The 20,088-nt window shown below is 37.6% G+C and overlaps 1 protein-coding gene across 2 annotated transcripts in view; it reads left to right on the top strand.

The window, feature by feature from the left end:
- Positions 1-20,088, top strand: part of polr1e (RNA polymerase I subunit E) — a 49,717-nt gene that overhangs the window by 9,698 nt on the left and 19,931 nt on the right. For both annotated transcript variants that reach the window (XM_039758309.1, XM_039758308.1), the window contains exons 3-7: positions 6,800-6,876; positions 9,250-9,335; positions 11,216-11,271; positions 12,420-12,564; positions 14,356-14,463. In XM_039758309.1, coding sequence (XP_039614243.1) covers positions 6,800-6,876; positions 9,250-9,335; positions 11,216-11,271; positions 12,420-12,564; positions 14,356-14,463 — 472 coding nt within the window. The remainder of the gene's footprint in view (positions 1-6,799; positions 6,877-9,249; positions 9,336-11,215; positions 11,272-12,419; positions 12,565-14,355; positions 14,464-20,088) is intronic.

Raw genomic sequence — 20,088 nt, 5'->3', positions numbered from 1 at the left:
TAGTGGCACGTGGCATGCATTTTTAAGTTTTGTCGGTATCACACTTTATATATATATATATATATATATATATATATCAAAAAACTGAAGCAAAACTTGAAGTGCTTTTGCCATTTTGTAAACATTTAATAATTTCAGTTTTTGTGACAATTCCAACACCACACGCATATGTTTATCGGCCATAACAATGTATAGTAGTTTAATTATAACAAAAGAGAAAAGCTACAAAATGCTATTAAAGCTGAAGGTATGTAACTGACACTGTGATTTCAAAATGCAGCATACCATACCATTTTTATTTGCTGAGCGCTTAAAAACACAGCATTACAACTGATCGAAGAGCTGTACAGTTAAAACAAGCTGGACTAAAAGCAAAATATCAAAAACAAACATTAAGAGAGAATTAAAACAGAGATACTAAAAAACAGGTCAGGGGACCCAGTAAAATAGAGAAATAGCAAAAAGCATGTGGAAATGAGACAGGTTAAGAATTAAAAGCCAATGTGAAGAAGTGCGTTTTTAGGTGTGATTTGAATGTGGCGACTGAAGCAGCATGCCTAACCACTAAGGGTAGGGAGTTCCAGAGCCTGGGTGCACAGACGGAGAAAAGCCCTTTCACCACGAGCTTTAAAACGTGCCTTGGGAACGGTTAGGAGCAACTGATCTGTGGATCTAAGAACACAAAGAGGATTGTGACGATGGAGCAAGACACTCAAATAGGCGGTGGCTAGACCGTTTAATGCCTTATAGGTTAGGAGGAGTATCTTAAAATCGATTCTGAATCTAACCAGCAGCCAGTGTAGGGTTTTTAAAATCGATGTAATGTGTTGGCTTCTGCTGCTTCCAGTTAGAAGCCTTGCAGCCACATTTTGAGCCAGTTGGAGTCTAGAAAGAGTGGCTTTACTGATACCATATAGGCAGGAATTAGAGTAGTCAAGCCAGATGGATTACTGATTCCAGGAGGTGGTTAGACAGAATAGGCTTGAGTTTGGCAATTCGCCTGAGATGGAAAAAGCAGGATTTTACTGTGCTGTTGACTTGAGCATCCATTTTCAGGACCGTATCCATTTTGATTCCAAGATTGGAAACAGACGAAGTTACTGGAATGGGAAGAGAGTTGAGGCCAAGGGGTGGGGTCTGTTTGCAGTCGGAACTAAAAACAATGACCTCGGTTTTTGAATCGTTCAGGTGAAGGTAGTTTACAGCCAGCCAGCCCTTAATGTCAGATAGGCAGTCGAAGAGAGGTTTGGTGGAGTCAGTTGGCTTGAGGGAGAAATAAATTTGGCAGTCGTCAGCATATAGGTGATATGAAATTGCATGTTTTCTAAAAATTGCACCTAAAGGCAGAATGTAGATTGAAAAAAGTAGTGGCCCTAAAATGGAACCCTGGGGGACCCCACATGGAAGTGGGACTGATTCAGAGTCTAGCATGACTCTGAGAGTCCTGTTGCAGAAATATGATCTGAACCAGTCGAGGGCTAAGCCATATACACCAGCCCAGGATTCGAGTCGGGAAATCATGATGTCGTGGTCGATTGTGTCGAAGGCAGCAGATAAGTTGAGAAGAACCATAATCACGTGGAGTCCTGAGTCCAATGCCAAAAGGACGTCATTTAGGACACGTAAATGCAAGGTTTCTGTGCTGTGTTGGGGCCTTAATGAGTTAATTGGTCATAAACTACTTTTTCGAGTATTTTTGACAAGAAAGGTAGTTTGGAGATTGGATGAAGATTGGAGAGAACGGCAGGGTCAAGATCAGGTTTTTTCACGATTGGATGTACAACTTCGTGTTTGAAAGCACGAGGAACTATAGCTGAGGATAGCCTACTAGTTATGATCTTTAGGACATCGTATCGAATCGCAGGAAACACATCTTTCAGCAGTCTGGACGGCACCACATCGTCCAGAGAGCCCGAAGGCTTGACACGTGGAGCTGGGGAAAAACATTACGCGCTAGCAGAAGGGAGAGTCGTTCCAATGTGCAAAGCTCGGAGCGTGTCGTGCAGCAGTAGTGATAGGTAGACGCTGGCGTGTGCAATGTTGTTTTTTTTTGCCCTGACAGTTAATCGAATTGTGGGTAATCGAGGTTTTACCGTATTCAAGTGTAGCTTTAAGGTTTTAAGTGCTATTTCATGTATGTTTGCACTTAATATGCCTTTGTATGATTCATTATTATTAATAATTTTGTTTTTTTGCTTGTTGTGTGTCTGATGACAATAACCACAGCCAAACACTGTGTATCTACTTGTCAGATGTGTGCTGTTTTAAAAGATTTTTGCTCGATATACTTTACAACTTAAGCTATTGTAACATTGCACGACTTCTAGTCAAACTTGATGGCTGCAGCTGCTGATTTTTTCACCAGAGGAAGTTGGATTATGTGACTAGAAAATGCAGAGTACTTCAAAATAGACGACTGTGTGCTGATTTTCCAGCAGAGTTTTACATATTGAAAATATTCTGAGCTTGCCCCTTTTTCTGACAGGCAATATTTTGTTGCCTGACGGAGATGGTGGCCATGCAAAGAGTTTACAGGTATGATGAGTTCAGCCACAATTTCTGCCTTTTTTTTTGTTTTGACATTCTGTTATTGTGCATAAAAACACAAGATATCAGACAGACAGATCTTTGTTTTATTTGTCAAGTCTAAAACATCCGTGTTTCTTATTCCTTGGAGCTGCATCATATGCTTGTATTTCTAGCTGAGTGCTCATTGGTTGTCATCTCTCATGTACAGTATACACGAGCCCAACCCTACGACTGTGACTCTGGATATGTCCGATTGGATTGTCAAAAGTATAGAAATATCAATAAACATTGTTTTTTCATGGTATCAATTGTATAGCATAATCTATCTTTGTGCAGGTAGCCCCCAGGTTACGGACATCCGACTTACGAACGGGGCCGCATCTGTGATGCATGCGCCTCAGTAACTGCTGCTCCATCATCTTCGGCCTGGGGATGCTGCAAGCGGTGGCTGGACGAAGGCTGGAGGGGGGCGATTTTGCTGCCCATGCAGTGTAATGTCCCTCGGGCAGTTTCAATGGCCACCCACCACACACACGGCTGCCCGATTCGTTCTCGGTGCGCAGCTGGTAATGCTGCAAGCGGTGGCTGGACGGAGGCTGGAGGGGGGCGATTTTGCTGCTTGCGCAGTGTAGTGTCCCTCAGGCGGCTCCCAGCGGCAAGCGGTTTCACTGCCCGCCCACTACACATGGCTGCCCCATTCGCTCTCAGTGGGCGGCTGGTAATGCTGTAAGCGGTGACCCGGTTTTGGCTGATTGGAGGCCACTGAGGGTGAACGGGGCGGCAGGGGGGTAGCATTATAGTATGCATCAGATGGCTGCCTATTGAATTGTGGCGATTCACTATCCGCCTTTGGCCACACCGTTCGTCGGTGTCCGGACGCTGCAGGCAGCATACTGTAGTGGAGGTGACTGTGTGGTGGGCTGGTGATGATCCACCCGTCGATGCCCCCATTCATTCTCAATAGCAAGTGTGCTTGTAGTGTTACGTACATAGCAGGGAGTTGTCTCTTGTCAGACGGATGCCTTCCTGCTGTGATAGCGTGTACAGTGCTGTGCAGAAGAGCTCATTTTAACCTTTTGTCTTCACCCTTCAAGAATGTCTCTGAAACACAAATCTGATGCAAGTGCTGGTGATATAGTAAAGAAGAGAAAAACCATCCCCATGGGAAATAAAGTAGAAATAAAAAAAAGGTCAGAGAGGGGTGAAACTCCATCATTCATTGGCAGAGCACTTGGTTACAGGCGGTCAACAATAGCATTTATTAAAATAATGGACCTGTTCTGGCTTACATACAAATTTAACTTAAGTACAGACCTACATTCCCTATCTCGTACGTAACCTGGGGACTGTCTGTACTTCCAATTCACTCTGGCTTTTGACAGTTGAGCTTCGTAGGCTATCAGTCAGTAAGACTGGAAGGGCAGCTTTGTTTCCAGCCACTCACAGGCATTGTAAGAGCACAACTTCAGCGCCGTTGGAGCCATCACCAGCATGATTAATTGATAAAGATGGTAGCCAGAGTGGTGTGTGGAAATATTTTCAGCTATATACAGTATGTCAAATGGGGACTGAAAAACACAACTCATTTAAGCCTGTATGCAAGATTAGCTACTGTATACAATACCGTCTGAAGGGGCTAACACAACCAATTTAGCCAAACACTTGAAAGACTGACGGGAGAGTCAATACAAGGAATTTTGAGAGGTTTCTTATTTCTAAATTACAGAAACATTAATAAGTGTAAATCTGTAAACTTTTGTGTTTGAAGTAGAGATGTGGCATTTATTTTTTTTTTTCTACAGGTTAAAATATTTTTTGTAATCAGTTAAATGTTTACCACATAGAAACAGAAGTCTACAATTATTTTTACGTCTAGGAGTTTTATTCAGTGCTGTTCCTTCAGCACTCTTCAGTAGTAGAGCTCCGTTGGTCCATCAATTTAAGTGTGTTTCCGTGACGTGTTACTTTCTTTTATATTACTATGAGAGATTTTAAAATGATATTTCATCTCATCTACTATATAATTTACTATATAATGTATAACTTTATTATATACTGTAATGGAAGTCGATACCTTTTAGCACTTATTTGCTTAAACAGTACTGCTACTCCTCCGCATGCTCATATATTTTCAGTTATGATTCACAGTTTTTATTTAGTACGTCAGGGCTCATTTGCAGCCCAACAAAAGCATGTCTCACAGGAACTTGAACATGTTGACATGCTAGTCTTTCTTGCAAAAAAGTTTGGAATTTACAAAGACATCGTAGCTTTCTTAGACAAAAATGCAATATGCACTGATCGCATATACAGTAAACCCTCGTTTATTGCGGTTAATCCATTCCAGACTCTACCGCAATAAATGAATTTCTGCGAAGTAGGATTCTTTATTGATAAATCTTATATTTTCGCAGTTAGAGTATAGAAAACCTGTTTACGACCTTCTAAAGACGTTTTTTTAACATTATTAGAGCCCTCTAAACATGAAATAACACCCTTTAGTCAAAAGTTTAAACTGCTCCATGACAAGACTGAGATGACAGTTCTTTCTCACAATTAAAAGAATGCAAACATATCTTCCTCTTCAAAGAAGTGCGCGTCAGGAGCAGAGAATGTCAGAGAGAGAGAGAGAAAAGTAAACAATCAAAAATCAATAGGGCTGTTGGGCCTTTAAGTGGAAGCACTGCAATAAAGCGGCCGCAAGGAAGGGATCAATGTGAAGGTAGTCTTTCAGCATTTTTTAGAGGAGCGTCCGTATCTTCTAAGCAAACAGCCTCTGTGCAAACAGCCCCTCTGCTCACACCCCCTCTGTCAGGAGCAGAGAATGTCAGAGAGAGTGAGAGAGACGGAGAAAAGCGAACAATCAAAAAATAATACGTGCTGTTAGAGCTTTTAAGTGAGCGAAGCACCACACGGGAAGCATATCTTATATCATTGAGGAGTTTTATTTAATACGTAATACGTGCTCTGATTGGGTAGCTTCTCAGCCATCTGCCAATGGCGTCCCTTGTAAGAAATCAACTGGGAAAACAAACTGAGGAAGCATGTACCATAAATTGAAAGACCCATTGTCCGCAGAAATCCGCGAACCAGCGAAAAATCTGTGATATATATTTAGATATGCTTACATATTTAAAATATTTAAAATCCGCGATGGAGTGAAGTCGCGAAAGTCGAAGCGCGATATAGCGAAGGATCACTGTATGCAAAGCTTTTCAATGGGTTAGTGCTCTGTTTGTGTATTGCTTTTTTGAACAGTTGTTTACAAAAGTCAATAATAATGTTCTTCTTATTTGAATGTTTATTTAATATTTGTTTTAATATTTTTATGTACACATTGTTTACAAAAGAAAGAAAAGATCCTAATAACATTTAATGACATTTCATCATATTAACTCTGTAACAGTATTTGTTTTCATCAATGTAAAAAAAAAAACTGTTGACCGGGTTTACTTCTGTAAGCTATAAAAAGTAAGAACTTTACTCTTACACTTTAGAAAATATTACACTACTAAGTATTTGCATTTAATGACTTAAATTTCTATTATTTGTTTCCATCAATGTAAAGATTTTAATGCGTGCAGAATTGCAATTTATTTGAATAATTTTTGATTTGCATTATATACTGTATTGGGTATCAGAAATGGTATCGGACATCCCTAATGGCAGGCTGCATGTCATGGGAGCGCGCCTCATCTGTCTCTGACTTGCTAAGATTATGTCAATGAAGTCTGTGACTGACAATTACTGGAAAAGTCAAGTCTGTATCCCTTCTAAAGATACAGACTGGCAGGAGGCCATTTGTTTCTTCCCAGCAATTAGGATGTAGCACACAGTTCTATATTGGGGAGAGATTCAAATATGTGATGGTCAGTTGTGACATCAATGTTGTGGGTATCCTCTGTTCACTTGCACTTTGTGTTCTCCTTTGTATAATTTGTATGGTAAATAAGCAGTTTTTGCACATGCCTTTTTGCCATAAATCTGGGTGTGGACAATCAACATGAGGGCTACTCTTCTTTCAGACGTATAGTGAACCATATCATCTACTTAACAGCATTTTTTTAAGAAGAAGTAGTAGTTTTGTTAGTAAGCAATTTTTGTATGATTTTTTTTTTAATTATGTGAAGTAGTCCACAGAATATTTTAAAGTAAACATAGGCTCTAACCAGCCCAACTCGGTAGTTGACTATGTGGGTTGGCAAAATGGATAAATGCTTATTGTCCTTGACTAACATTCTACATTTGTATGTTTCTTGTTTTATTACAGGTTGCGAACACCAAACGGCTTTGCTATTCTGGCAGTAATTTTGGACCAAGAGCCTCAAAATGTAATACACTTTGCAAGTAAGTTAACAACATTTTTTTAAGTCTTTCAGAAAATAGTGGTTTCCAGAATTTTGTCATTTTAATTGGTGAGGATAACATTTCTTCTTTGAGGAAATACTTTTTTTAAAAATTAATACATTTGTAATTATTGTAACTGTATTGGATGGATGAATGTATTGAATATATGAATTTAAAAATATGCATTAAAAATAAATGATGTGTCACACCCCGCCAAAAGGAGGTGAAAAGTACTGTTGTTAAGATACCGAACAGCCACAGGAAATGCAGATTTCAGTACTCAAATCACCCAAATCAGTAAATGTGCGTAACAAGACCAGTAGAAGCACGGACGAGCTTCCACAGAATCCACTTTCTGACTGCACGTCTAAACGAATAACTAAAGTCAAGTAACATTGTTGTCTAACTAGAAAAGCAAACATGCCATGCCAAAATATAGCCAATAAAACATAGTATGTATACATAGACCACCATGCTTATCTAAACTCTGTTTATTGCTGTTATCTCATTAAGTGATTCAGTATTCAGAATAACAGAAAGATAGAATGCAGAAGCACTTCTCAACTGCATGGAGCCAAGTAGCTGCAGTGGTCTACGTGTGAGTGTCTCTTATGTTGTCACACTCGTTACAGTGTACAAATTAATCAGTAAGTTTCAGTCACCATTTGCTACTGAGATCCAGAATGGATAACCGCTATTTTATTATTTTCTTTTCTCACAGCATCAATTCTTTGGTTTAGGTTTTTTTGGCTCTCTTCCCAAAACCATGGCTTTTTAAAGTGCATGGACTGGAGGAAATGAGAGTGGGTGTTCTAGGAAAATACAAATATGCAAATATTCCAAAATCTAAAATAATTCTGGAGTCGGGCATTTTGGATTAGGGATCCTCAACCTGTATGAGAGCAATTGTTAACAGCCATTTTCAGTTGTGCTGTTACAGATACCGTATGTCTATTTCAGGATGAAAACGCCTAAAAACCCCAAATTAATCAAAGAAAAGTCAAATACGATTGAGAAAATGCTATCCTACATTAGAGCTAATCAGACGTAATGAGCATTTTCTTTGTAAAAAGTGAAAAGGGTAAGGAATCCCTAAAGCCAAGCCAATGTAATGCACAAGTGTTGTTGGCAGCATTTAGGGTTAAAATGTACATTGTTATACAATCAAAAGAAATTCCTGGAAAAATATTATTAAAATCTTGTGTCCTTAAATTTATTAAAACACCATTTTTAAGGTTGTGGTGCCCCTCAAAGTCTGGTCAGGGTCATATTGGTCAAATGTAGAAAGTGTGTGACAATAATGCATCTTCCTAGTAGTAGAAGTTCTGCCATAATGTATTTTAAAACAAAGTGTTTATTTTAAGTGAAGTCATAATGAAACTTAAAACATCTCCTATGTATCTGCTGGTTTCTTAAGTTGCCAAAACATAGTGCCCTCAGAGTGACACTGGGCAAAAAATAAATTTTACTAATGAAACATGACTGACTGTTTGTCTTGAAGTTTGTGAACCTGGGTGATTCTCCAAAGTTCTGTTGGCCAATAAAGTGAAGCCATCTGGATGACATGCACCCTTGTTGGAATTAAAAAAAAAAAAAACTCTGTTCATACTACTGGTCAAGCATGGTGGCAATATCTTACAGAGACTTTAAGGCCAGCTGTCTCTGAACTGAAGTGTGCTTAGGTTTTGCAGCACCAAATTTTCCAAAACTGTCACAAGCAGTTGTATTTTTAGGATGGCCGATGAAATGAGTTAAATTGTCAGAATGGCCAGGTCAAAATGCAAACCTGAACCTCAGGGCCTAATAAAACTAGCAGGTTATTTTCAAAAACCCACAAGAAGGAGTAAGCCTAAATTCCTCAATGTAGAGCACTCTGAAAGACTAGTTTGTAGCTGCCGGTGGTGTCAGATTTCAGTTATTGCTTTGTTGCTTAGCTTATTAACCTGTTATTGAGTATAAAGGGGGAAATTTCATTTTGACATTGGTTGTTACATACCATTCTTTAAAAATGTTGTATTATTTGTTTATTCAGGTCTCTATTGTCTAGTATTTAAATTATGGATGAAGATCTGAAACATTCGTTGAAAAATCTGCAGTATTTTTTTTTTGTAAATTTAGTATAACAACATATTTTATATACTCATCATAATGAGTTAGTAAAGTTAAAGATTACTTGTTTAGCTATGTGATGATATTCTTCAAATAACTTAAAATATTATCAACACACTAAAGAACACTTCAACTGCATTTTTAATATTTTTTTATGCAAATTTAATTTATAAATGAAGATCAAATTATAGTCAAGCTTATGTTATTTCATATACAGCATATTCTGTGGTTTATATATTTACATAATATAACTTTACTTTTTAGGTATTTAGTTGGAGTTCTCAATAAAGAAACAGGAAAAATGGAAATTCATGACGCAGAGACATTTATCATGCATCCCGTATTTAAAGGTATGTTCAAAGTGTATGTTTCTTGGTCTGAGTACACATTACATTTAAATCCTTGCTTACATGACTCCCACAGACTAGTGACAGTAGTATAGCAGCTAAAACGGGCCCTAAATGCAACCTTATGTATTAAAAGAAAAATTAGACCGTATTAAAAAGCAACACTCATGCAGTTGTCAGTATGGCCGTCTATCGAGTAGCCTAGTGTTCTATGAATAATAACTGTCTGAGTGTAGTGGTGTGAGTAGTTATTGTCCTGTATCATTTCCTGGAATCCAGGATTGGGAAAAATAACTGCATGGTGGTTGATGTCTTTAGCAATACTGTTTACCTGTCTAAAGCAGTGTGTGTTATTTTCGTCGTGTTGTGTACCAGTAATAACCATAGAAACCAACTATGAGGTAAACACAAGAAGACCCTGGCAGAGTTGCAGTCTGTCACAGGGTCCTTTCATGTCCACATCCATGCCCACACAGGAGCCCATTTGAAACTGTCTGTTAACATTAACCTGCACTTCTTTGGAGATATGGGGATAAAATTAAACCATACAGAGGAAAACACAAACAAACACGGGTAGAGCAAATTCTGGAGTGGTACATGTCCCCAAGTGCACCAACATGCCACACAGTAATTAATTGATAAAACTGTCAAAACTGAAACTTAGCCCTTTTAGAAGTCATGAACAAGTTGACAGCATAAACTGCATGTTTATACCTCCTGGAAATGATCAGATGAAGCCTACCATGCCAGGAAGCATAAGACTGCAGTGGTAAAGAGTGGGCAGGAATTTACTCAGTAAATGCACAGACACGCATTAACCAGCTCTCACACACTTATAAGCTGGAATAAAACATATGGTTGTCCTTTCAACCATTAGCAGCCGCTAGTGATCGCACAAATAGAAATTATATTTAAGTAGCAGCCCCTTTCATATATACCTGTGTCCATTTTCTTGTTCTCTAATGCTTTGTGAATACAATTAATAAGTACTGCTTCTATTTAAACGCCTTGTATAATAAACTTGTCTTATTCCTGCTCTCATTTTGAAATCAGAAAGATGGTGTAAAGTGAAGTTTGTATTTTGTCAAGTTGAAGTCACAGACACAAACTAATAAGAGAAGTAGTTGTTTTAGTAATATTCTGCTTACCAGGCATATGCTTAAAAAAAGCTAAAGTTTTTCATAATTAATTACACAGCATTTATTTTCTCTAAAGTATAAATAAGCCATATTCAAAGTCATTGTAATGATTCAGTAAAGCTGTGAATTAAAGAATGCTTAACTAAAATAGGAGATCCAGTTAAAAGCAGGTCTTAGTTTGCTCATAATCTTCCAGCCAATGTGGCACTGTACAGAATGAATTGAGGAGTCAGGCTGCACACTGAATGTATTTAGCACCGGGGGGAAGGAGGCCCTTTTTCATCTTGTATTGATCTTCTGTTTATTTTTTGACCCCACAAAATTTAAAAAGTAAAAAACCTTACAAACCACCTGCTCTGTGCATTGCCTTAATTTTATAAATAAACATGTTTTCCTTTATTTGAGGGCAGAGGTTAAAAGGGTAGGTCAGTAGAAGCATACAGATGTGCAAGTGAAAAGATCTGTGATAACAATGTACAACTGCAACGAGTGACAGATTAAGGCCGGGAGGAAGTTCAATACAATATGCAAACTAAATAAAAACAATGTTTTGATCATTTTGCTTTGAAAAGTGTTGCAGCAGGCATGTGTACATGGAATGTGGAATAGGATGCAAACCCATGTCCATTAAACTGTGAGCCAGATGTGTTTACCATTACATCACCATGCTGCCCATCTCTAGCCATAGTTCATGTGGGTTTTTCTTTTTTGTTTGTTTTGCATTTACCTGAATCATTTTTTTAGGTGAAAAAGATTCTCAGGATTCTTCAGAAAGTCCAGCCAAAACATACAAAGAGAAGGTATGTATGACTGACTCAACTAAAGTGGAATGGAATAACTAAAAGTAGCTGCATGTCTGAATATGTGTTAAATATAGAAAGAATAATTTGAATTGTGGTTTCCAATAATACACGTGGGTTAACCCAGCCCATAAGTTTCATTTTAAAACTTGCAAAGATTTATCTGTTCTCAAATTTTCTTATCATATTTTGTATGCCACTTGGCTTATCTAAGGCAGCGTGGTGGCACAGTGGTAGCGCTGCTGCCTTGCTGTAAGGAGACCTGGGTTTGCTTCCCAGGTCCTCCCTGTGTGGAGTTTGCATGTTCTCCCCGTGTCTGCGTGGGTTTCCTTCGGGTGCTCCGGATTCCTGCAGGTTAGGTGCATTGGTGATCCCAAATTGTCCCTAATGTGTCCTTGGTGTGTGTGTGTGTGCCCTGCGGTGGGCTGGCGCCCTGCCCGGGGTTTGTTCCTGCCTTGCTCCCTGTGCTGGCTGGGATTGGCTCCAACAGGCCCCCGTGACCCTGTGTTACGATATAACTGGTTGGACAATGACTGATTGACTGACTGACTTGGCTTATCCTGTGTGCAAAAAGCACAAGTCATAATCTTGTGTTCAATGGGAAGTTAATTGGTTTCAGATTTACACTGTTAACACTGTGTAACATTCAAGTGAAGATGATAATTAAATAAGACCTCAAATATATTTGACCAATAAAAGTTATTCATAATGTTGAATGTTACTTTGAAGGTAAAAGCAAAGGTTTACCGCCAGGATTTGTGCGCATGTTCTAATAGAAAACTATTTTATATTGGCTGAAGTTTTCTCTTAAGGTTTATGTTACAGTGCTGGCAGTTTCATTACTTTCTTGACAGACATTGCCTGTTGCACTTGTTGTTATTGTTATAAACATGTAAAGAGTATTAGAATCTTTCTGTCAAAATCAAAAGTGACTGTAGCATTTCCAGACAAGTTAGAAAATGTATGCATTTGCTGAGGTAGTTAACTGATTTGTAAGTTTGATATTTAAAGTTTTTTTGTTACCTCAAGAAGGAATACTCAACCCAAAAAAGATATTTTGTTATATGTTATATGCTCCAACTGCTATTGCTCTGTGTAAAATAATTTTTCTTTCTTTTTTGGGGGGAAAAAAACTTACATTTTTGCAGGTTGACTCTCTCATTGAAGCCTTTGGAACAAACAAACAGAAACGATCTTTAAATGCCCGTCGGCTGAACCAGGTTGGTGCAGAAACACTGCATCATGCTGTGACAGAGGCCGCTGGAGACCTTATTGAGAAAAAAGGCATTGAAGGTAACATACAAGTAGGACAGTAATGAGTAGAACCAGGCACAAATATTAGTTGCACAATGTTTTTGCACAAAGCAGAATTTACAGACAGTCATTGGAATAGTGTTCCTAATTGGTTATTTAATATGGAAAAATTATTTATTTTTGTACAATGCTGAGTAAACATTTATTTGTTCACTTTCTGAGCCTACTTTTTCCACAAATATAAGGCAGCAGCAAGGGGTTTCAGTTCATATCAGCAAAAATGACTTACTCATTTAGAGGAAATGTACCACCACCCGAAATCTTAATGTGCATTTCTTTTTTGACGTAAGAAGAAGATAGAGTTACTATGAAGAAAATGGAGTAAATGGAGATGCTTGATATAGAGGGTTCCCAGGCTGGGTTTCGAAACTATGATCCTGGATCTGTGAGGTATCAAAAACAGCCATTGTAGGTAGATAGAATGAACTCAACCACTCATTCGCTCTCTTGCTTTCTCTCTCTCTTTGTTTATTTATTTGTCCCAAGAGAGATTTTTGGCTTTTTACAGAAACTCATAAATAGATACAGAAAGAGGTTAAAAAGTTATCATAACAAATAAATACACAAAACAAATTACTACAAAGAAATAAAACATCTAAATAGGCTATAGAAAACAAGATCAGTCACAATGAAGCATTATAATGGCATATTGCCATTGGTATGAAGGAACCACAGTGGTGTTTATTGACACACTTCTACTAAACGTACTTTATGATGACATGTCAAATAGTTCTACTTTTAAACCATGCTATTTATACAGATGCATAATATTGCCTATGTCTATGCAAAAACTATTTTAATTCTAATCAAAAGTTTGAAATAATGGTCCCACACAAAAGAGAGTAACAAGCGAGTTCTACAAATAGTATGGGTAACACTTTACATTAAGTGTCAATAATTACACTGTAACTACTATGTAATTACCTGTATAAGTACAGTGTAACTATGAGTTATCACTCCATGCTTCCTGTGTAATACAAAGTAACGTTATAATTAATTAATCAGTTGTCGTTGTTATTCCACAATTAATATAATTACAATGTAACAATTTATCACTGATCCAAAAACAAGTGTTCTTACATTGTTACATTGTATCTGTACTTTCAAAATGTAATAAAAACATTAGGGTATGTAACTACAACTGTGTACATCGGAGATACATCGGAGCTATGTAAGTACACTTGTTTTTGGATCAGTGATAAATTGTTACATTGTAATTATATAGACTGTGGAATAACAATGACAAATGAGTAATTAACTATAGCATTACTTTGTATTACACAGGAATTATGGAGTAATAACTCATAGTTACACTGTACTTATACAGGTAATTACATAGTAGTTACAGTGTAATTATTGACACTTAATGTAAAGCGTTACCAAAAGTATGTATTTTGAGATTTCATTGATAGTAGTTTTCTGTAATGCTAATTAATAAGTAATGCAAGCAGATAGTCTTGGATATTATTTTTTTTAATGAGCCTTGAAAAATAGATAAGGTATTTAAGTGGTAATTAGGTTACATTTGTGTTATGACTATGGTAACTTGTTTTTATCCAAGCTGTACTGGTAACCGTTTATGTAAGACCACCATTTGTGAAACATAGGTTACAGTAATGCAGGCTTAAGAAATGTAAATAATAAAATTCTTTGTCTGATTATTGAATAGAAAACATTATTTGAAAGCAGTACAGATTATTCCTTTTCAACCTGTCATTATTTTTTCTTCTTTTTTGGTACATTTTGTTTATCTGTATGTACTTTTTGAAGCTTTGGAGGATGAAATTGCAAAGGCAGACAACCAAGAAGCCTCAAGTTATATTCCACCTTGCTACGAAAATGCAGAAAAGCTGAAAGATGTATACAGCCTGGATGAAAGTATCCTTTGTATGTGCAGAGCAATTATTTCAATCTGTAAGGTGAATACCATGTACATTTCATTACTTATAGCACAGATTGCACCCAAAATGAATGAACATCAGAGGTTATCTTAAGAGAAACTGGTTAAATAGACACAAGATATTTGGATCCCACACTTTGTAGACCTGTGCCTATTTTTACCAAGCATCTCAAGAGTAAGAAAATGGGCATAATTGGCTCAAAAATCTCATAGTGATACAAACTTGTTCCTACTCTTAAGTATAGGTATAAAATAATTACCTTTTCTTATTTGTAGCTATTTGTAACTTCACCAGGATTTAGGAGGACTCATGAGATATCCTATCATGCTAGGAGCTCCTTGAAGATGTTGTTTAGGCAGCGATTGGCATGCGCATCCCTGGAATGGTGGAATGTTTTGGAAACGCTGTACAACAATGAACTCGTAATAATATTCGTAAGAAATGTTGTACATCACATGATCACTCCATCTACATGAAGAAGCCATGCCCTGTTTGCCAAAATAAAAGTTGTTTTTTGTGTTTTTTTTTTTTAAATGCTACATGTAAAATGCAGCTTTGTAATAGCAATGATCTGGATATATAAGAACCAAATATTGCACCAACCTTTAAACACCCTTACAACATGTGAGGTAATAAAAGTTTACCCAATCTATTAAGCAAACTTATACATTTCTCCATGACTCCATGCTAGGTAATGTTAAAGCAATGCTGCATTCATGAAAATTGGCACACACATAAAGGTCATTTTCCCGAATGTGAATAAGCATGCATATGTGAATCTCCAGCAGTATCACAGTATCAAAGCACAGGTGGTCATGATTGCAAACTGTATTGTATAGCTAGTATATTAGTTTGAAGATAGGTGGGGCTGGATGGGTGATTGATAGCGAAATGTCACACAGGTACACTGAGGCTTAAGCAGAGAGGATAAATAGAGCCTCGCAGAAGGTAAGGTGGGATCACAGAGAGAAGCATGGCATGCCATAGTACATTGGAAGAGTGAACAGGACATAGTCTCAGAATAACTGTTAATTACAAGGCGCTTTCCATGGCCATAACAGTAGGAAGGTGATTCTTCTGAAAGTTTCATTGCTAAATAAACATGCCCATTATTGAGCTTTATTCTCATTAACTGTTGTGTGTTTTAGTCTTTCCATCTCTGTGCTCATTGCAGTATTGTTCTTGCAATATGCTACCTTATCAAGTTTTCCTTTTTCTTCTTCTTTTAATATTATTATTATTATTATCTTTGTGGTGAAGCCATAGACTTAGTTTCAGAAAACTATAAAGTGTCGTAATGATTTCCAAGGGAACTACAAAACATCATCAGTACCACTTTGTGACTCTGGCCACCATAAAATCATGATATCATTCCTTCTCAGATGCAAACTCTTAGTCTGAAGAAGACTTTATAAATGATTCTCATGTTTTACTCAGATGTGGATCAACTTCTTATTCTGGTCTAACGTTTTAATATATTTCCTAGGAGTAAATCTGAGACGCTTGATAATACGGCCCCAGGTCTTTTTTGTGCTTTTTACTTCTTTAAATGAGCCAGTTCTAGAGTGTATGAAGACAGTGAGTTTTTCTTACTTTTTCCAAGTTCCAGTGTAATGGGCATACAGTAGTATCTTTCACAAGTATTCAGTACCCTTTAAAACTTTTCAGACATTGCATATGTTGTTACAATTTTTAATTTTTATTGCAAACTTGTCAGCTCAGCAAACAACAGCATTTCAATATTAAAGTTTTGTATCTTTCAAGTCAAATTTATTTCTTCACAATCATAGTATGTATGCATTTTCAAAGCAGAATTATGTTTTAAAGTTAAGCGCTTTCGATAACTTTAAAAATATATCTTGCACCCTTACATTTTACAATATATTGGGTATTAGGCACAAAAGAAAAGCTTCAAAATGTACCATCCATTTTTCAAGCCAGGACAGTTGCTGAGTATTGATCCGTGCCTTCTGTGTTTCTGGTCCATGTTTGTGACAACAAAAGAGATCTGGAAATAATTATTTTCTCAAATATTCCTGGTACTGTGTTTATCATTGTAAGGATATGTTTTCTATTTGCTTGTGTGAGTTCTCAGTTAAATACAGAAGTAAATCAAAACAAAACCAACCATGTGGAGCAAAAGGTTTACTTTGATTTGATCTTTCAAGAGGAAATCACCCTCTAGGAAAACTATTGGCTAAGCTGTCATACACGGCTAGTCATCGTTTAAAATGGCTGAATGTAATAATATTACTGGGTTATTTTCTTTCAAAAATGACATGTATAAAGTATTTTACAATTTGTGTGTAAGTGCAAGATGTGGATCAGTACTCAACAACCATCTTGACTTGAAAAATGGACATATTTGATAAGTTTTTATTATTTTCCTCTGTGCTCCATAGCCTTTATTGTAAAGCTCCAGTGTGGGAAAATGCATATATCATGTTAGTGAAGAAATTACTTTGAGCAAACTTATCCTTTAAGTATGTTGTTTCTCAGTGTGTGCTGAATTGAAAAAGTGATTCAGGTTTGCATGTATAATAATAAGTAAAATCTGTACCATGTAATAGTACCTAAAACTTGTAACATGTAACAAAGCACAAAATCAATGCTGAAGAAAGAAATATCTTGTGATGTGTACAGAATATTTGTACATCTGCTTTATATAAACATTGTAAAATGAGGCATATGCAAATATTTATAATTATATAATTAAGCCTGAACAAATTAAGAAAGAGAAGAAACAAAACTGCAAATTGCAGAGATGCCATCCGCAGCTCACTAGCATACACATACAGTAGCATCATTTTAGCAACACCAAATCCTCAAACCTGCATGTCCTTGGAAGTGCACAGTTATCTTCATAACAGGGGACCGATATGATGTTTTGCATGCCTTCCTTTTGTTTTCATGACCGGTTGCGTCATATTTAGCCCTTAGTTCATTATTCTGGCACCAGCATGTGGCCCATGGGCCGCCATTTGAATAGGCCTCTCTTAGAGCTTGCCCAGCTGAACTGGAAGAGAATTTGGAAGGGTCCTAGGAGAATAGATGGCATGGGCAGAGAAAGGTGCAAGTTTCCTTTGATACTCTCCCTTCATGTTGGTTTGATACATGTATTATTATTTTGTTTGCAGCCTAATAGCAGAGACAAGGTTGGTTTATTTGTTGGAGACAGATGCTATCTCTGGTGGTGTCCTCTTGGCCAGCTCATTGCAAAATACCTCCTCATTCATGATCCCACTTTGTAGAAGGTGGGACAGTGAAGTGATCAGAATTTCAGCATTTTTTTCAACAGATTTACATACAGCAGGGGTGCCCACACTTTTTCGGCTTGTGAGCTACTTTTAAAATGACCAGGTCGAAATAATCTACCTACGTTAAAAATTATATATATATATAATAATAATATAATATATATATATATATATATAATAATAATATAATATATATATATATATATATATTATTAAAAGGAAAAGCCCTCACTGACTGACTCACTTACTCACTCACTCATCACTAATTCTCCAACTTCCCGTGTAGGTGGAAGGCTGAAATTTGGCAGGCTCATTCCTTACAGCTTACTTACAAAAGAAGTCAGGTTTCATTTCTAAATTCTACACGTAACGGTCATAACTGGAACCTACTTTTGTCCATATACTGTAATAGCCTGTAGCTCGGTCGCCGTGTGAGGCGGAGTTGCGTCTTGCATCATCACGCCTCCCACGTAATTGAGTGCCTGCCCATATAAGGTAAATATTCGGAGGTGAAGGACTGTGCTTAGCATATTCATAAGTGCAGCTACTGCGGAAACCCTTCCTCAGCGAAAGTGCTAGAGAAACTTAAGTGCCGGGTCTAAGCTAAAATTAAATAAAGCCGTGGACATCGCAAGATCGCACAAGATATTTGCGAGATACAAGTTTAATGAGAAGACACAGGGTATAAAGCCTTGATGCTAAAGACCTGGTGAAGTCATGCCTTCTCAGCTGTCCTAAAAAATACTTGAATCACAAACTGATGTTAATTATATTTTGTCCATGAATACTTATTAAATAATTCCAAATAGTCTGTCCGCTTCCTTTCATAGCTTTTCCGATGGTTGTGCTGCTTCCAGACATGTATTTTCGTATTAAAGCATTTAACCAATCACATTTCAGCCATCATTTGTTGCCAGACAGAGAGGCTTTTACAATCCGTTTTGCAGGCCCTCTAACACAGAATAAATGTCGATTAAACTGTTGCTTCAACCAATCAGATTTTGAGTTGGTGTCAGTAGGGCCCTCTAGCACGCGTACAGCAACGTCACTGTATTCAGACCCATTGATTGGATAGAAGCCGATGTGAGGAACTCTACGAGGCCACTGAATGCACCGCAGGCGCTCCGAGCGCAAGATCCGAGTGTGCACTACCGCCAACTCCATGGCAGGATTCTGGACAATATTATTTGCCAGGCACAGACCAGATTTCAAGACCACGAAAAACTGATGTTTGTCACGTTCCTCGACCCCCAGAAGTTTCGGGAATACAAGAAAAATTTCCCGCATGCAGCCTTCTCCAGTTTAACACGAGCCACGGAGCGCTTTTTGATCTGTCTCGGCTAAAAACAGAACTGACTGTAATGTATGCCATGGATGATTTTGCAGGAAAATCTCCCACTGATCTCCTTGACTTCCTTCATCAGAAAAATCTGAATGACAGCATGGGGCAGCTGTTCACATTGGTATATTTGGTGGTGACCATTCCCGTGTACACTGCTTCTGTTAAGCAGACATTTTCAGCCCTAAAGCGAATTGAAACTTATGCCAGAAATGCGACAGGGCAGGTTCGACTTTCAGCATTAGCTTCGATGGCGATAGAAAGGGACTTTTTGATGGAACTGAAGCGCACGGATAATCTGTACGACAGAGTAATTGAACTGTTTTTGAGGAAAGAGGGGAGGATGGATTTTGTTTAGAAATAATCCGAATTTTTGGTGATTAAAATGTTGCAATTTTCCTAAATAATATTGCAAGTTTATGAGTTATTATTGTTTTTTATGTGTGTCGCGGCTGTAGCTGCAGTAGAAAAGAACCTGTTCACCCCGGTTTGTCTATTCAATAAAGGCATTTATTGTGGCTACAGGAGTTATCTATCTGCGATGCATCAGACAAACGCACTTCGATTGTGACATTGTGATGAAAGAATCCTCTTCCAATTCCACATCCAGCCCATACCCTCCCCAAACAATTTTTTTTAAATCCCATCTTTAGTCGATATAAATTGGAAGGCTAACTAGATCACAGCCGGAGTTTTGCAGTAGCTCATGCGTTTGATCGTGTGTGCGGGATGACCAGTGTGTTAGAAGAAAAGAGATCTCGGACTGGCCGCCCTGTATCTCAATCAAGTGGCAAATGCCATAGGGAGGATATATGATAGACTAACATTTAAAAAAAAATTTTTTTGAATGCAACGCGATCTACCGGTTGATCGCGATTGCCGCATTGGGCACCCCTGACATACAGTATTACAATTCCATGATGACAATTTTGGGATGATTTAATGTCTGTCTGCATGTCGGAATGGAAGCATGTACACATGATAGCTCAACTTTAAGCACAGATTT

This window comes from Polypterus senegalus, chromosome 7 (assembly GCF_016835505.1).
Source record: "Polypterus senegalus isolate Bchr_013 chromosome 7, ASM1683550v1, whole genome shotgun sequence".
Classification (NCBI taxonomy): domain Eukaryota; kingdom Metazoa; phylum Chordata; class Cladistia; order Polypteriformes; family Polypteridae; genus Polypterus; species Polypterus senegalus.
The sequence above is the reverse complement of the archived record's forward strand: the minus strand, read 5'-3'. Positions and strand labels throughout refer to the sequence as shown.